We start from the raw sequence: 19,520 nt of genomic DNA, 5'->3' as shown, positions 1-19,520 counted from the left end.
AGCATTACTCCATGAGGATATTGCTCTTCAAGAAAGTGTGCGAATTTCCAACTGGACAAGCACAACTGATGCCGAGTCAGTAGCAATATACCATGCCGTCAAAAAAGGTACTGAACAGCAGCGACACCTAGCCGTCTTCTCTGACAGCCAGGGTGCACTATATAGACTTACAGCATTTAATCCAGAAAACATGGGAACTATCAATACCATTCACCAAATCGCTAGCCTATCCGAGCAGGGTATACAAGTATCACTATATTGGATACCTTCTCATATAGGGATATCAACCTGTGACAACATAGATAAGTTAGCAAAACAAGCGCTTTCCCATGAAGAACCATATTATGTAATAGCGCTATCTATCAGTCAAATGAAAAAACGTGTTATCAGCTGTCTTCGAGATTATGAGGGCCAGGTATGGACCACTGAAAAATTGAAGAAAAGTGGACATGGTACCATCTGGCATTATGAAAGTATTGTCAGGTCATGTGATGCTGACAAACCATATAAATACTACGATGGACTGTCTCGGAGACAGCAGGTCACGCTAACCAGGCTACGCATAGGGTATCAATACACTATACATTATGTACAGGATGCAGTTTTGGAGGCAAAGCCAGTCACATATCACCAATGCAAAATGTGCAAGGCGCCCAAGTCGCATAATCTTACACATTACTTACTTTGTTGCTCAAAAACTGCATCCTATCGATCAAATAGCACTGTCCAGAGACCAGCACTTATTGATTATATTAATTTTATCATAGACACTGGTCTTGTCTTCAATATGATTAGGGATATAAAAGGTTTTTTACCAACTAGATGATATGTGAATAATGTATGCATAATGACACAGCCCTTCAGGCATGTAGAACTAATGTTTGACTAATAGCCCTTTACATAAATATAAGCATAGCCAGTTGGATAGATGCGGTAGCATCTTACCCTGGCTTTTTACAGGGCATGTACGCTGTTCTGTAAATAAATATTATCAAATCAAATCAAATCAAATCTCTCTCTCTCTCTCACCATCTCTCTCTATCTATCTATCTATCTATCTATCTATCTATCTGTCTCTCACCATCTCTCTCTATCTATCTCTCACCATCTCTCTCTCTCTCTCTCACCATCTCTCTCTCTCTCTCACCATCTCTCTCTCTCTCTCACCATCTCTCTCTCTCTCTCTCTCACCATCTCTCTCTCTCTCTCTCTCTCTCTCTCTCTCTCTCTCTCTCTCTCTCTCTCTCTCTCTCTCTCTCTCTCTCTCTCTCTCTCTCATGTCTCTCTCTCTCTCTCTCTCTCTCTCTCTCTCTCTCCCCATCTCTCTCTCTCTCACCATCTCTCTTTCTCTCACCATCTCTCTCTCACCATCTCTCTCTTTCTCTCACCATCTCTCTCTCTCTCTCTCTCTCTCTCTCTCTCTCTCTCTCTCTCTCTCTCTCTCTCTCTCTCTCTCTCTCTCTCTCTCTCTCTCTCTCTCTCTCTCTCTCTCTCTCTCTCTTTCTTTCTCTCTCTCTCTCTTACATTCTTGTGTCATCTTTTACCTGAGCATGCACTTTTATTTTTTTTTTTTTTTTATTCCAACAGTGTGTAATCTTTGGTTAGTTTATGCCTCCACACACTCAAGCATGTGCATTTTTGTGTGTTTGTACACCAAGTATGTAAGGGAAACATTGCTGTAATACAAACACAACACTTATGTCAATAACATAATATCATCATGCCTTCTATTACCATGTGACATATTACTTATGACACTTGCATTTTGAAACTTTGGTAGTGCCCAATAGCTGTTGCACACAGTTTGAGGTACGCAGACTATCACAGCCAGCTTGAAGACCCCCATTCCTCACCTTACCTTGCCCAAGTGTCTCACCTTCTGTGGGAGGTGACTGTACAAAATTGTTTGTACAAGTGTATTTAATGTGTTTGATGTATGTGTGTTGTTGCACTATGGTTCATATCTTTGTTCCATAATAATTTTGCAGATTTTGTATTTTATAAAGAAATTGACATAACTTTGGTAAATGCCATTTTTGCACTTTAGTAAATAATTATTGTGTTACATTACATAGACTGAGTATTATTATTTATTTCAGAAGGTTGCTAAAAGATGGAGGGGAATGAGACAAAGGTACATTTTTTCCCCATTATTAATGGGCTGCAGAAGATGGCACTATATGAAACAAAAGCGGTAAGATTTTGGATTAAGTGATGGATCAACTTCATACCTTTAGTAATTCAATTCTTCTAGTCTTTAGTTTTAAAGAAATGATTATTTTTTGCTAAAAATGATTTGTTGTGTAAAATAGTTGTCTTAATTAAGTCAGTTTTTTAAATTATCTGTTAGTGTTGTTCATTGAGAAAAAAAGTTATTCACAAATTTAATTGAAGTTTAACTTTTAAATATTCTGTTATTTATATAACTTCATATTATCTTAATAGTCTTATCTTTTTACAGAGGTTATACCTGATTGGCTCAAACATTACACAGACAAAGTTCCGTGTTCTGAAGATTGATCGCACAGAGTCTAACTCACTGAACATAACAGATGACAAGGTAACAATCTAAAGTGATTGCGTAGAAATGCGACTGATTGATAAAGAAATATAGAGTAGAGTATAGATATGGAAACACATGCACATGCCAGGTTACTGTCAGAAGGTTTTCGTCTTAATCTTGGTCAACCCCATATTGATGAAGCATGAAAAAATCCTCTGATAAAGAAATTCTGTTGAAATCATTTGAGAAAAAAAAGAGACAGATTTCTGGTGTAACCATAAAAGAAAATCACAATTTATGAATCGAAGCACAAAATCTTATCAGCTGTATTGTTGATTTTCTTCTTATAACTGATATTACCATATTGTTGCAGTTGCTATTTTCATGATCTTTTTGGTAATCTCCCCTTTGCCATTTTAGGTTGAGTACAGTCACCGTCAGATAAAAGAACTTCTGTCGATGATCAACGAGGGGAACCGAGCACAGTCAGGCCAAAGGCTAGTGAATGGTCTGGCCAAAACTGTTTCAGCTTTTGGTATTGTGGGCTTTGTTAGGTTCCTTGAAGGTTATTATATCATACTGGTAACAAAAAGACGGAAAGTTGCAGTTATTGGCTTGCATACCATTTACAAGGTAAGTGCTAGGTCAGGAAATTGGGTTGTATTAAAGATAAACTTCAAAGTATATATCCTCATGCCTAGAAAAGATTTTAATCATCATTTTCTTACTATTAATGGTTTACTACTAATTGAAGGTACTAAAAGGTTGCTTTTATCACCTTCCTACTTGCCTCTCCCTTTTAACATTATATGAAGATTCTATTGAATGTCTGCAGTAATTTTCTTGTGCTTTCCCAGGTTGTTGATACAGCCATGATCTACATTCCCAATGAGTCTACAAAGAAGAACCGTGATGATGAGCCAAAATATGTACGACTCTTCCAAAACATTGATCTGTCATCCAATTTTTACTTTAGGTATATGTTCCTTTGACATATTTCTCTCATTATTTTCCCTCTACTCTGACAATTGAAGAGGAGGACTTAGATACTGCTCATTATTTTCCCTCTACTCTGACAATTGAAGAGGAGGACCTTAGATACTGCTCTGTATGTATCTTTTTCACATAATAAGAATATGTCATTTTTCTTATAAACTTTTTTAGAGAATCATTAACACTTAACATTGTTCTAAATTCAATATATTTGTAATGAAATGTGAATGGTTCTTTGATAATTGAACCCATTGGATCTAATTGCTTTACAGAAATTACATGGCCTAAAATACAAGCATTAGGCTTATGTGGGTGGCTGCTCTGACAGGTGCACACAAACATTTGTGTGAAGTGATAAGACTCTATGCCTCCCCTTTGCAATGTTATTTTCACTTTTTATGCAGAAGCATAAGAAGTCTCCATATCATTTCTCTAGGTAGTCCATAACTTATTGCAAGAATGATAACAATAAGTAACATGTTTTCGTGGCTTTTTTTTTTTTTTTTTTTTTTTAATATTCAATATTCAATATACTGAAGTACTAGGAATAAGATGCTGAGCATAGAAATGGCTTCCTCCCTGGAGCAGATGCTCTTCCAGTCATGGCTCACAGACACTACATTCCACACTTGTTTATTGATGGAAAAAATGAAAAAGCCCCCTCCCAAATGCCAAATGAGTCTTATCACCCTCTAAGAGGCTTGTGCACTTGTGGTGAGTCTTTCCCATCACCCCAGCCTCCAGCCAAAATGCTCACGACAGCAAGTTCTTGTCACCGTAGCCCACAGCCAGATTCCCATGACAGCATGTTCACGTCACTTGCCCCTCAAGCCAAATTTTTTCTTGACATGATGGTCATGTAAACTGACCATAGGGGTTAATTTATGCACTTTTTTTCATATTATACTATTTCTATTCATAATTCATTTAACAATGCTTCCTTCCTCCTGATTATCCCGCATGTGTTCCCACCCTTCCTCAAGCCCTATTTCCATTCGTCTCTGTCCTCATCACCCTTTTACCCATCCCTCTCCTCTTTCCACTCTCTTTTTACCCTTCCACTTTTCCCTTCTCCATATTCACCTCTCAGTCCATCTCTTCTACTATAGCTAATACTAAGTACTAATATTAAAGCTAATAAACATTTTATGAGTGAGTTTTACATTTTTCCAGAAAGTAGTTTTGTTTGTTAGCAGAAGTTGCATAATTCCTTTTGATCCATCTAGTTACAGTTATGACCTGACACACAGTCTCCAATACAACATGGCCCCCCCAAAGGATATTCCTGTGGAACTTCTCACCAACTTCAAAGTCCCAACACCATGCGGTAAGCAAGGTTACAGTAGGTACATGTGTATATATGACCCTTTTTTTGTGTGTGTGTGTGTGTGTGTGTGTGTGTGTGTGTGTGTGTGTGTGTGTGTGTGTGTGTGTGTGTGTGTGTGTGTGTGTGTGTGTGTGTGTGTGTGTGTAAGCATCCACGTATGTGTGTTTTTGTGTCCATACTGGCACATGTGGGTGTTCATGCTATGAATATATTCTATATTCATATATCTATTCTATGTATTATGCATACACAGGTGCACACACAAGTGCCCAGACACACATTTGCACACATGCACACACACACACACGCACGCACGCACGCACGCACGCACGCACGCACACACCCACACACACACACACACACACACACACACACACACACACACACACACACACACACACACACACACACACACACACACACACACACACACACACACACACACACACACACACACACACACACACACACACACACACACACACACACACACACACACACACACACACACACACACACACACACACACACACACACACACACACACACACACACACACACACACACATATGCAGAATACTTATCATAATTTGCTAGTTTACAAACCTCAGTATAACTTCACAGACAGAATACTAATCTTAATTTGTTAGTTTACAAACCAAATGTTCACTGCAGTTGGAGAGGTTGAGAAGGCGGAGGATTTCCTTAATATGTCCTTGAACCCAAAGGACCAAAAAGAAGAGGACACTAAAGAACCAGAGTAAGTGGATGTTTTACCATCCTTACTACTATGTAGAGACACTGTAGAAACCTGCTACACATTTTTGTTTGTACATTTGTAATTGTTTATATATATATATATATTTTGTTTTTTTTTCTGTGACTTATACTGTGTCTCTGTATTTGTGTAAATATATATATTTGTTTCTTTCTTTCTCTCCTTTTCTTGTCTTCATTTTGTTATAGAAAAGTTGTGGCAATGAAAGATGGGACAAAGATGTGGTATTTCACTTTGGTATATAAATCTGAAAGGTTTGCTCTGCTGTGCAATAGAGCAAGTAGGGTTGAAATTTGAGTAGTATAAAGAAGGATATATGGGATAATCAGAAGTAATAGAGGGTACAAATAAGTAAGATTCAGAATACCAAATATAATTGATTTTTTTAAAGTTTGCTTATTGATGCTTGCTATGGATGAACATTAGGTTCTGATTTAAAATATAATGTTTTGTTTTTCAGAGAAAAGACATGTGCTGACAATAACCAGACAACAAATCCACATAGAAAAGACAGTGAAGCTAACTCGTCACCAAAAGACGAAAAAGAGAAAAAGAAAAGGTTTATGATATATGGTATAAGAAACACACCAAACAAGAAGTACGTTTGGAACTCCTACCTCCTGAAGCCAGTGGAAAAGTGCCTTCACCCTGCTTGGATCCTGCCTATCACCCATGGCTTCGTTGCTCAGGTGAGTATCATCCATCAGTCATGTTTAATTTGTTTCTAATATTTGCCATCATACATGTTTACTTGTTCTATTACAATTTACAAGAAATTTGTAATATTACTGCATCCTTACATTGTGATTCAGTTGAAATTATACCCCTCTACATATATATAGTAAAAATATATATGAATGCCAGTTGTAATTTTTTTCCCATTAATATTACAAATATAACAAAAAGAAGTAGTATAGCTGATGTAGCTGTATGTGGGTAAGTAAAACCAGTAGATAAATAATGTGTTTTGTAAGTTAGTGGCTATGCTTATCCTTTTCAGAGTAACATCTCCGTGTATGGACGCTCATTCTTCCTCACCCTCATAGCTCGCAGGTCATGCCGTTATGCAGGGACAAGATTCCTCAAACGTGGGGCCAACTTTGAGGTATAACTCTGTGTATAATATGTTTCTTCATCTTATAAATCTCAAATTTTTTCTTTCTCCAATTTTTTTGTTACTCATTAAGTTATCGTGTGGTGTGGTCTAAATTTCCAAAATGAATTTTGCTCATACAAGACCATCTTAAGAATATGTAATATATCGATGTCATGCAGAGTATATGCATTACATTTGATCATATTATTGCTTTAAGCTAATGTACATTATGTAAATATATCAGGGTGACGTGGCTAATGAGGTAGAGACAGAGCAGCTGGTCTGGGATGCTCATGTTACATCCCTGCAAGTGGGCAGGTTCACATCCTTTGTTCAGGTGAGAGGACATCATCATGCAGGAGGGGAGAAATTATAAAGCTTGTTATTTTTTTTACCTACTATTTTTATTGGTATTTCTTTTTTACATACAAGGATATCCAATTTCCTTATTAAGAATCTGATATTGGTATATGTGTCTGTAATATTGCATAACCATAAAACATTGACATGACCCACATTACATGCCAGATTCGAGGCTCCATTCCATCGCATTGGTCGCAGGATGTCAGTAAGATGGTCCCAAAACCACCGATCACCTTTGACGTAATGGATCCATATGCTGAAACTGCAGGTATGTTTGATCAGAATCAGAATTTTCATAAAATTGCAATGATGTTATATGAGAAATGGATGTGGTAAATTTTATAATGTTTCATATTTTTACTTAACTGTTAATAGGGAAACACTTCAATGAATTGCTGCGACGTTTTGGCTCTCCAATTGTCATTCTGAATCTGGTAAAGAGACGTGAGCGGCGGCCTCATGAGTCGATTCTCAACACAGAATACTGTAGACTGATTGACCAGCTCAACATCACCCTTCCTCCTCAGTTCAGACTACAGTATGTTGCAGTAGATATGGCAAGGATCAATAAACAGTAAGTATTCCTATGTCTGAAATGTATTTTTCATGGCACAACAATAATCTTTCATATATACCACTCATGCTCACACACAAATATACACTTCACATATAAATTTACATTTGTATACAGGGATTAATTTAAATTTGAGTGTATTATATCTTTGAGAGAGAAAGTATTTTTCCCCACAAACTCATAAAGTAACTCTGCCCACAGGAAAGATGAGAATGTGATGAGCCGCTTATCAGACATTGCCTACCGTGCAGTTAAGAAGACAGGGATCTTCCAGAGCTCAGCCCCATACTACAGCCACCACCTAAATCCAAATGCTCATTATCGTCACATGGAGAGGACAAGCACGCAGGGTGATCATAACTTTGGGTCCAGAAAGTAAGAAGCATTAGTCTTATGAGTTGTTTTTGTGGTGTTGGTGTCATTTCCTCCCTCATTAGGGATCAGATGTGATGTATTTATTTCATCATTTTATCTAAGGTTTTATATTATCTAACACCCAGATCTATATGACCTCACATCAGTATGGCCTCAAAATGGTGTATTTCTTGATCTAGTCCTTTGATGTCTAGCACATTTATTTTCTTGTGTCATTGTTACTTACTTGATCTAGTCTGCATTGCCTTGACTCAAATGCTTGGTGTGCAATATTTCATCAGTACTTGTACCAGTTTCCCAGAAGACTTATAAAAAATGGACTTATGAGTTGATGATGTCCCCATTCCACCACCATCTCCAGCAGTAGAGAAAAGATTACGAAATTTTGTACCAACATTTGGAAGTACATTAATGAGTATGAAATGACTGCATTTAAAGAACACTTCTCTTTTCATAAATTACTGTAATATTCATAAACATGATGATATGATTTCTGATGGATATATTCTTTTGCATTTACTTATGTTTTAAATTTGTGCCTGATAAAGAAAATGATGTCTCAGTTTGCAAATATCAATTTTTCAGTGTTTCAATGTATTTATGAATAGATGTAATGGTCATAGTAAAATCTTACTTTGATCTATTTATACCTTTCATAGGAACTTTACTCCAAATGAACCCTTTGTTCGAAAACAAACTGGAGTTGTAAGAGTGAACTGTGTAGACTGCCTTGATCGCACCAACACAGCACAGTTTTGTCTTGGAAAGTGTGCCTTGGGCTTCCAGGTAATTTACTGTATATGCTGCATGTTTAATGTAAATATATGTATATACATGTACAGTGTATATGTATATGAGTATAGTCAGGTAATACTATAATTCTTGGCAGAATTTTATTTATTTTTTTTTTTTACTTTTATTCCAACATTTATTATAATTCTCTTGTTTCATTACTCTTCTTATTTTGATTTATTATTACTACATTATTATTTCTTAAGTTTTGTTTTTCTTTACTTGATTATGATATTCTTGTTTTTTCTTCATCTAATCACTTACTAAATGAGATGTGCAGAAGTTTTACAGTACTTCACAATGATAATAAGAAGTCAGAACATCTTAAAACTGGCTTCTCTGTTATAAATTCAGTATTTGATATTGATGATATTACTGATAGCTGTTATTACAGTAGTGAATTTTTTATTTTACAGAACTAATATTACTAGAGCTGGAGGTTAACTGTAACCTATTAGATGCTACTGATCACTAGGACACATTACTTATTACTGGAAGAACTGTTTAGAAATATGGCTTGTATTGTATTATAGGGAGAAGACTAATACAAGTAAAGACTAACTAAAGACATTTTTTGGTAGTCATTTATCAGTCTTTTATCCTTCCTTCACTCCTTTTTTTCCTTTTTTAGTTTTTGTTAAATCACTTTACCTGCTATATTACCTCCATTTTCAGTTGTGATTTGCTTTTCAATTAATAATCATGATAATAAAGATGATAGAAGAAATCTAAATGTACAACTTTCAGCTGTATGCACTTGGTGTCTTGGATCGGCCTGCTCTGGAATTTGATAGTGACTGTGTGCGAATGTTAGAGGAAATGTATGAAGATCATGGAGACACATTGGCTCTTCAGTATGGAGGGTCACAGCTGGTACACAGAATCAAGACCTATCGCCGCACAGCTCCCTGGACCAGTCAGGGCAACGACATCATGCAGACACTCTCCAGATACTATAGCAACACATTCTCAGGTAAGATTTATTCTCTTTTGGATATTTATATGGGCTGTCTGCTTTTCATGAAGTTTAAAACTGCAATTAAGCAAAATGCAATAAGTTTAACTCATGGGACCATCAGACATAAGTAAATTGGTTTAAAAGACTGAGACATTTTTCGATTCCTGTTAACTTACAGATACAGAAAAGCAAAATGCAATAAACTTATTCCTGGGTGTTTATATCCCAAGTGAAGCTTCTGTTCCAATTTGGGAACTACCATCAGACTATCTCCTGCATCATTCTCTCTCCCGCGGTGTTCGTCCCTGCCACAAGTGAGCCACATCATAGCAATTATCCCCATCACACATCCAAAGCTCATTTTGGATCTATCAATGTCTTTCACTTTTATCACTGAGAAGTTCTAATAGAAATAGCCCATGTTTCATAATTGGGATTTATAGACCTTGGTTCTGTGAGTTACTATTTTTTAGCTTTGTTCTTCAGCTTCTCATAATAAACAAGAATAAAACTGTTATCATAATCCAATATTCAGGTTACAGCTTGATTTTATATTATCCTTAAATTTTGGTGTATAGGTTAACAGTATAAGTAGCAGTTTGGCCTCAAGGAGATAGTCAGTTGTGTGTCTGTTTGTATGCAGGGGTAGGTGTGTAGGTTGTAGTTATCTCTATGTGAAGGTGTATCAAGTAAGGAGTAAGATGGTAGTATGACCTGACCATTCATGAAAGGTCAGGTCATAACACCTTACTCTGTCTTTTCAGTACTTCATACGAGCATACATAATGCAACATATAACATAAAGGGAGTGCAGTATATACAGTATATAATGTAGTAAACCTGCTATAGTAGGTCTGGATGTGCAGGTGCATACACAATTTACTTTTCAAGCATCCCCTCTGTTGTAAGTAAATGTTAATAAAAGCTGACCATTTACACTTAACTATATTGCATATGAAGTTAGCATGGAGTATAATAGTATAATTATAATAGTATAAAGGAAGAATACAAGATAATTGTATAAAGTATAAAGGAGAGAAATATTAAATGTTTTATATGGACACCCAAACTTGTATGATAATGATGTACACATTTAAAGGATGTATATGCTGGAAATATAATATAGAGAGCACAGACACAGTAGGTCAATGTTTACCTCCCTTTCTCTTCCCTTCTCTCAGCCGCAGCACAACACAGTGGTGGGATTCAGCAATGTTGTCAGATCTCCCAATGCCTCTTGAGGAAACCAGGAAGTCTGTCTCTCTCCTTATGCCAGTGCGAAGCCAGGAGCCCAAGGTATGGCATCAAGGCATCAGAGATTTATGAGATGTTTGATTATTGATTCATTATAAATGATTTACTATTATTAAACTTTCATGAATGTTGTTATAGTACTGTATTAATTTCATGCTTTACCTCTCAGATTGACTTGTACACAGACCACCATCGACCCTCAGAGTTCTGTGTCCTGTCTGAGCTGTTCAGCTACCAGATGAGCCATTCTGTCAGGTTTGTTGTTATTTCTTGTTATGGGCTAACCCACCTTTGTTGTTGGCTTTTGCTTGACAAGGCAAGACATCTTCATAGTCTGAGTCATATCTCATTCTCAGTTTTATAATTCTGCAATTCTCTTGCTTAACATTTCAGAGATTACATGCCAAACTTCACAACTGATGAGAGCCCCTTTAGTGTCCGGAGACGTCCAGGTAAGAGGCAAGAGGAGTTATCTCGTAATCAGAGTAGTGGGTCACCATCACAGAAGAATCCCACTATGACTGGTCAGGCTTCAACATCCTCAACAGCATCAAGTGGAACTAGGTAGGAATGAGAACAGAACACAAGTATATCTGTTTGCATGTCTTAAGTGTAAGAAGTTACCAAAGTAGTTATGGTTCTTTAAGATTTGTGAAGGTAAAAAGGATTGTTTACAACAAAATTATTTCCTTTTTTTATGATTACTTTTATATTTCAGGTTTTTACAAATGGCACTGTTATTACATTTTATTTATTTGAATCTGTTTTTTATATACAAAGTGTTTATAGACAGGGATAGTTAAACAATCAGTAATAGGGGACAATTGTTGAATAAGTTATGAATTGAAATTTATGATTTAACCCAATATCTATGGGTAAAAAGTATGGCAAGTGGACATGATCGCAGCACTGTTGGCACACAGAGACAGTTTCCCATTTGTGCCTGGTTCGTTATGTAGTTTGCAAGCAATATTCAGCTCCTAAAAGCTTTCATTTTTATATAATTTTTATTAATTTAAAATTTTGAAGGATACTAGGCAGAGCTACCGTTCAAAGTCACTGTGGAGCAACACTGGGTAATATTAAGGTTACAGACCTTGACTTTGCCGATGATGTTGCCATTCTATCTGAGTCTTTGGAAACCCTAGTGGCAGCTCTCGATGCATTTAGTAATGAAGCGAAGCCCTTGGGTCTAGAGGTCTCCTGGACCAAGACCAAGATCCAGGACTTTGGGGACTTGCTAGAAGAACCTGTTCGGTCAGTACGTGCTTGCGGCGAGGACATTGAAGTCACAGAAAGCTTTACATACCTTGGTAGTGCAGTTCATAACTCTGGGCTGTCAGACCAGGAAGTCAGCAGACGGATTGGCCTGGCAGCAGGGTACCTGTGCAGAAGGACCAAGCTACAGGTTTTCAGGGCCCTGATAATGCCAGTTTGGTTCTAGGATACTATGTCGCTGGGACACTATGTCGCGGACCTAATGTAGCCACATCGCGCTGTGACACGGCGTCCGTTTCGCAAGCGGATAAAATGTCGCGGGGAAGCCACGTTGCCATTTATGTCAGTACATCGCTGTTCATTATTGACAGATAAGATTTAGGAAGGTGTTGAAAGTGCAGCAAAAATAATTTAGTATATAGAATACATAATAACACTGGTATGATACATGATCATATATCTTTCTTTTTCTTTAGGTATTAATGATATATTTTTTGATGAGCATACCTTTATTGTTCAGTGGGGATCACCATTACTTTGGCTATTTGATCTAGATATTGCAAATCTACAAGCGTATAAGTTTCTAATTTTGTAATTAGGGATTTAATCTTCTTATTTACGAGCTGGTACTTCTTCTGACTCGAGGGATGCTTCCTGCCAGCTGCATGGTGCTCGCGATTCAGAGCCAATTTGTGCTGCTCCTTTTGATATTTTGCAGCGAGCAGCGGCAGCTGAGGGTGGTCCGGTAACATCCTGGCAAACCCATTGTGCCATCCTTCCAATGCATTGTTTGTTCGGGGCAGATCATCCTTCACTCGTTGATACATGTTCCATGTCTGATATGGAAATTTCCCAGGAATTTCCATGTCACCATGAATCAGCTGGCCGACATAGGTTTCCTGGAAATATTTTGCCAAGTCCAGAAGCCCATCATCCTTGGAAATTTCGTCTGCAAGGAGTATCCTCGTGTAGTGGTGGACGTCAGCCAGCGGAACAAATGCCAGAGCCAGGAACCTCCTGACCCGGATGGCGAAGGCAGCATCTTCTCTATACCGCGCTGCGAGGCCAAGATTCTGGATGCGTCTCCAGACAGACTGGCCCAGGTGGAAATAACATCCAGCAACCTCTGCACTCGGAAAATTCCTCTGGAAGGCGTTCATTGCTGCCTTCTCAAAATCTGTCATTATTGTCACTGGATTGCATGATAAGCCAGGGGGTATTAGCTGCAACACCTCGTACAACATTTTATTATATATCTCTTCATTCTTTCCAGGCAACAATGCATAGACGCAAGGATATGTTATACCACCAAAGTATGCATGGAGTGTGTACTGCTGCTTGTATCCGACAGGGGCCACTTTAAACGTTCCATCACCAAACCAATGACGAGACTCGGCAAGAAATTTCAAATCAGAGTCTGCTGCGAAGATCATCATCCCATCATCTTCATAACGAAGAAAGGCCTCTCCGCTTAACGTTGTCCGAAATGGCTGAAGATCAGACACACCTGCCTTTTGCCGCACTCGCCTCAGCGTCCTCTTGATGGCGTCTACCGTTGGTATTAGATGAGCCCAGCCGACTTCAACTCTAGCGTAAAATGTGTTGACAATATGTGAGATGGGCTCTGCTGTTGCGGCAGCACGTTCCTTCATTGCTGCTAGTATCTCCTCCACCTCGGCCTTCCCAGGGACAGCAGGATGTCTGTGGATGGGGTTTTGCCACTTCACTATTTCCCCATTGATGGTGTGAACCCTGGCACCACAGGTTCTGTCTTCGCATCTCCACAGAACTTTGTCCTGGTGGTCCTTTTCCTTCGTAAAGAGATGCTGGCCAACTCTGAGTTTCACAGTCGCCCGGTATGACGATATAATGCGACAGGCCTCGGGGACATTGACAAAAGAAGGTGGGGGAGGGTAATCTTCATTCAATCCCTCGTACGATGAAACATCGAGCTCGGGGTAGGGCGGTAATGGAAGCTCGGTTGAATTCTCCATGCTGAATGATGTCTCCTCCTTGAAAATTCATTATTATAGCAAGATCACAAGACAGAAGGCACACGGCTGAAAGGAATGTTGAAACATAAGGTCATCTGTCCGCAATGTTGAAGCAGTAGCGGAAGTTAGAGTAATAAGGTCAACGGACACCTCGCGCAAGACAGTCACTGCGATATACAAGGTAAGGTCAGCCGACGACCAGGTTATGTGAGGACGACGCCTCGCGCGACACAGTCACCGCGACATAGTGTCCGCCAGACACGGAGTCACCCCCGTCATACAGCTTCGCGACTTTCCTTCCAGGTCATAGTGTCCGCGCGACATAGAAACCGTGCACCGCCAGTTTTGCTCTATGGTAGTGAAACCTGGACATTATCCTGTGCCCTGGAGTCTCGTCTTGATGCCTTTTGTAATAGGTCTTTGCGCTGGATCATGGGGTACTGTTGGCAGGACTATGTGTCCAACCAACGGCTGCACGATGAGACTGGTACAGGACCTGTTACCTGCCCAATCCGGGATCACCAACTCAGGCTATATGGCCACCTGGCTCGCTTTCCACAGGCTGATCCTGCTCATCAGGTTGTCTCTTTAAGAGACAACCCTGGGTAGAGGAGGCCTGTGGGATGACCTAGGAGGTCATGGCTTGGGCAGATCGATCAAACCTGTCGGGAAGAGCTCGAGATGGGCCGATGAGGGATCCCAAAAGGTGGAAGCAAAATGTGGACGCGGCTATGCGCCCCCGTCGGCGTTAGCTCCTGATAATGATGATGATAACCATGGGAGATATCACATGTAGACGAAGGGTTTATGAAACATAAGGAGTCGTTTAATATATTGCTTTAAGATTTAATAAATATTTTTGAAAAAAGGACATTGAAGTGCTAATTGATTAGTATTACCAAGTGAAATTCATGCATTCCTATGCATATCTGCATAGAGTAACTAGTTCTTGTAGGATTTTGTAGGATTTATTTTTTTATGTATATATAACATGCATATTTTTAATCATAAATATTCATTTTTATTCATAAATATCTTTTGCAGCTCAACAGAAAGTGAAGCCAGTGATGAAGATGAGTTGTCTGTGGCAAGTGCTTCAAGTGACGTTGAAGAAGATAACACTCCCAACCTTTCTCTGGTCTCCTTCTTCCCACCTATGACAGAGACTTATGGAGAATACTTGCATGAACCATCACGAGCTGACAATACTATCTACAAAAGGTTTGTTGGATACGCAAAAATATATATATATGTATATGTATACATGTAGTGGCAGTTTGAAAATAAGTAGATGGAGGAGGTAATATAATGTAGATGAGATACTTTCATACTACAAAAGAATAATATATTATACTTGGTGGAAATATGATTTTCTTTGCTAATGAAAATAATACTGATAATGATCTGGCCAGTACTTTTTAAGTAGGAAAGCCATATAGAGGATTTTAAAAACAGGAAATGGTTTGTTAATAATGAATGGTTTAAACAAATGAACGAGACAGACAGACAGACAGACAGCCAGAAAGAGAGAGAAGGATAGGAAAGTGAAAATGCAAGGGCCGCAGAATGTGAGACTTAGCATTTAAGCAAAGACTTTTACAGTTTTATCCTTGTGTAATGGCCAGGTCTTGATTTTTAAACTTATTTTCATTAATTCATTTCCTTGTTTTTTTCCTTTGTTTCTCTTTTTTAATAGGACTGAAAAAGTATAAAAAAACGGCATTTTTTGGCAAAAAACTGAAATCTTTGGGAGATACTGCAGCTCCTGGTCTATGGAGATATGATATGGATAATTTTCTTCCGTAAAATAGTGGCTAGTGTTCATTCATGGTACTTTATTTGATTTTGATTTCTTTAGTGTTATAACTTTTTAAAGTTTAGGATTTTTGCAGATTAAAGAAAAATAATATATTTCTTACATACCTGAGAGAAAGATAGGAAAAAAGTCATACCACACATCTGTTTCACAAAGACTATGTCTTAATATATCTACTGACACAAAAAAAATTGTGAAATGAGATTTGCAAAGAGAAGTTTCTATAATCCATTATCCATCGTGAGGTTTTACTATATTTTAAAGATAACACATATTTACAGCAGTTTGGTGCAAAGTATATATATGTTAATTGAGTTGGCAATTGAGCTGTAACAATGCATTGGTCACCAGTCAGACTCATTCATTCTCGTTTCAACATAACTTTTACAATATGTAAATTTAGCATAATGCTCTAACTATTTTTTAAATGAAAACATGCAGTTTTTAAATTATTGGGATGGGGTAAAACACTTCCCTCAAATTAGGGTGAGCTTTGAAAATATATGGGAGCTTTATCACAGCTAGAATGTATAGGGATGGTAGAGCAGTAGGTATCTGGCATCCCTGCTGAACTGCTACAGGCTGGTGGTGAACCCATGGTTTATGGAGTGTATGCTTTCCTGACTACCATCTAGCAGTCATCACTCTCTGGAAAGGGAAAGGGGATTGCTGGGACTGCAGTAATTACCAGGGCATTTCATTACTCAGCATACAGGTAAGGGGTCCACTCTCTTATGAAACATATTGAAGATCAACAGGGGGCAGGAAACACATATCTCTGTTATGTCCTTTATTGCTGGCTACTGATATATCAAATGTGCAATTACAAAGCATCGCAGAAGAGTACTGGCTTTATATGTACTAGATATCACCATGTGCTCTCCAGCCAGACTGCCCGTCTTGCCCGCATGTTGCCTGGAGTCCTCTGGTGATATTGTTCCTTTGTCGTACTTTTACGTCACATCGTACCACTCTTACATGTTACATTTCAAAGACCACCCACTGAGGCACTAGACTAGAAACTTCTTGCAAGGCCACAATAGACTTTTTTCTTATTCCTCAAGTATTCTTGGAGCACCCTCACGAGTTAAGTTCTGGGCCTCTCATAGCCTACATCGACCTCCTCCTTAGATTTAGCAGAATCCCAACAAAGTCTTTTGGTTTAAGAACAAGCCTTCATATAGAAACTGAAAGTGCTGTAAAGTGTGATGGGGGTTTGTCCAGCTTCTTTCCTGTAAATTCAGGAGGAACTCAAGACTGTGTTCTTGCACCAAGTCTATCAACACTTGTGGATTAGATATCATCCCAAGTCATTGTGAAGCAACACTGTGGTCAGTGTCAAGTTCACTGACCTCTAACTTTTAACAATATTGCCATCTTATCTGAGTCTTTGGAGGCCTTTGTGGTAGCTCTTGATGCATTTAACTGAGGTGAAGTCCATGGATTTAGAGGTCTCTTGGTCTGAGATCAAAAAGTCTTTGGGGGCCTGCAAGGAGAACTTGATCATTCTGTACATGTTTGCAGTGAGGACACAGAAGTAACACAGAGGTTAGAATATCTTGGTAGTATAGTCCATGATTCTGGGCTGTCAGACCAGGAAGTCAGTAGATGGATTGGCCTGGAAGCTGGGCTTGCTCAAGAAGAGTATTTGGAGGTCCTGTGCAGAAGGACTAAGATATGCGTCTTCACAGCGTGATACTGCCAGCTTTCCTGTATAGGACCTGTTATTAGCACAACTCCTTGAGGTTGATCCCACCCAAAAGTTTGTCTCAACTAGAGATAATCCTGGATGGTCAAGGCCTGTGGGAAACCTAGGAATGATTGACTAAGAAAGTATAAGCAAAAACAAGATAGGTGGAACTCCTAGAAAAAATTATATTTGCAAAAAAGAAATATAAATCAGATTTCCTAAGGAAATAAAAAAAAAAATAAATGTGGGGTCATTAACCACAGGGAAACTTTATTAAGGTTTAAAGTAAGTTACAATATATGTGAAACACACAGAAATGTTGGTCTGATAGAGGTCACCATAGGCATATTTTCATAGAATCACTTAAGGGAGGGGGAGTTGAAACCCTTCCCGCTCCTACCAATGCATTTGAACTCATAGCTTATAGGTTTCATAAATCAACTCATATTTTTTTTCTAATGCATTAAATTTTGGGAAAAATGCATAAATCACATATTGCTGAAAATTCCCATTTTTAGCCTTTTTTTAGGGGAGACAGTCCCCTTAAGAAAAAGATAAGGAAAGAGCAAGATGATTTGCATTAGAGCTTTCCATGTCTTGAAATTTATAAAGAAACCATCATCTATTCTGAAATATTTTTATTCCATATTTCAGGTATGAGCAGATCTACAAAGCCACGAATGGTCCTTTATCAAAATCTGCCAAAATTAGTGGCAGTGTAGGAGGTAAGAGTGTTTAATTTTATGTTTGCATGTGTGTGTGAGTACACAAGTGCATCTGCATCTGCACCACAATCAATGTCAGTGTGTGCCTATTTGGACTTTGTAAAAATTGATGCAATTATTAAGGATAAAAGATTTTTTCTCAGTTTCTTGGAAAAGGAAAGGAGAAAATGGTAGGTTTCCAGCCAGAAGAATTAGCTTTTATTGAATCTATTATGAAAATAGAAACTTTTGTTTTACATTAACAATTAAGTACCATTTTCTTTACAGCTCCTCTGGTTCTAATTCAGAGGTCTAGTTTCTGCCTGGATTCTTCCATTGAGACTGACCCACCTACAGTTCCCAGACGATCAAAAGAAATCTACGGCAATTTTGTCGCCATGGCACGCAGAGGACCTCAACCTCCAGCAAATAGAGACCTCTTAATGTATAGAAAGTTTGCTAGCTTCTCATAATTAGTGTTGTTAGCCATCCATTGTGATCATCCATGCATTTGGTTCTGGACATTATCATATGTGGCACAATTACATATTTATCTTTATTTTAATACATTTAATATAGATGAAATAACATTGCAGCATGTTGCAAATTTTAGATGACCTTTTCAACTACTTTTTGATTTCAAGTTACATTATCACATGGCTATATTTTGAACCAATTTATCATAGCTCCTCTAGAATTACTTAGGATTTCATACCAAAGATTTGAAATATTGTAACAATATTAATGTAAAAATTTCCATTAGCTGTGTAACAGAGACTTGTATACCAGTTGTTAAATAAATGCTTATAAATTTGCATATTTCACTTTTACCATTATTTTGCAGATAAACTAAAAACAATAAAATAGGTTATATCCACCTTTTTTTTGGTTTATCCCTTATTTTGTATTCAGAATGTTTTATATTCATTGCATCTGCCACTTTGTTAGACTAGGTTCAAACTTTCACTCCAACCAATTATATTTGTTTTAAAGTGATATAGTAGGGATATTCTTCCATATTCAAAACAGAAAAGTAAAGAACTTTCTGTAAGACAAAAAGCATAATACACCATAGACTTCTTGAA

The 19,520-nt window shown here is 38.0% G+C and overlaps 1 protein-coding gene across 1 annotated transcript; it reads left to right on the top strand.

Annotated features, from left to right (window-relative positions):
* Positions 1 to 2,099: 2,099 nt before the first annotated feature.
* Positions 2,100 to 19,312, top strand: FIG4 (polyphosphoinositide phosphatase FIG4; the record flags this gene model as incomplete). Its single annotated transcript, XM_027353807.2, is given in 21 exon segments — positions 2,100 to 2,194; positions 2,462 to 2,560; positions 2,924 to 3,136; positions 3,361 to 3,479; positions 4,723 to 4,823; positions 5,499 to 5,583; positions 6,062 to 6,290; positions 6,602 to 6,706; positions 6,942 to 7,034; positions 7,226 to 7,328; positions 7,436 to 7,634; positions 7,836 to 8,009; positions 8,669 to 8,795; positions 9,549 to 9,774; positions 9,938 to 10,073; positions 10,941 to 11,055; positions 11,183 to 11,268; positions 11,407 to 11,577; positions 15,270 to 15,446; positions 18,386 to 18,456; positions 18,724 to 19,312. Coding segments are annotated over 21 exon segments (2,895 nt in total). The 3' UTR covers positions 18,909 to 19,312.
* Between the last annotated feature and the right edge of the window lie 208 nt (positions 19,313 to 19,520).

This window comes from Penaeus vannamei, chromosome 16 (genome assembly GCF_042767895.1).
Source record: "Penaeus vannamei isolate JL-2024 chromosome 16, ASM4276789v1, whole genome shotgun sequence".
NCBI lineage: Eukaryota > Metazoa > Arthropoda > Malacostraca > Decapoda > Penaeidae > Penaeus > Penaeus vannamei.
Note: the sequence above shows the minus strand (reverse complement) of the source record. Positions and strands in the feature narration are given on the sequence as shown.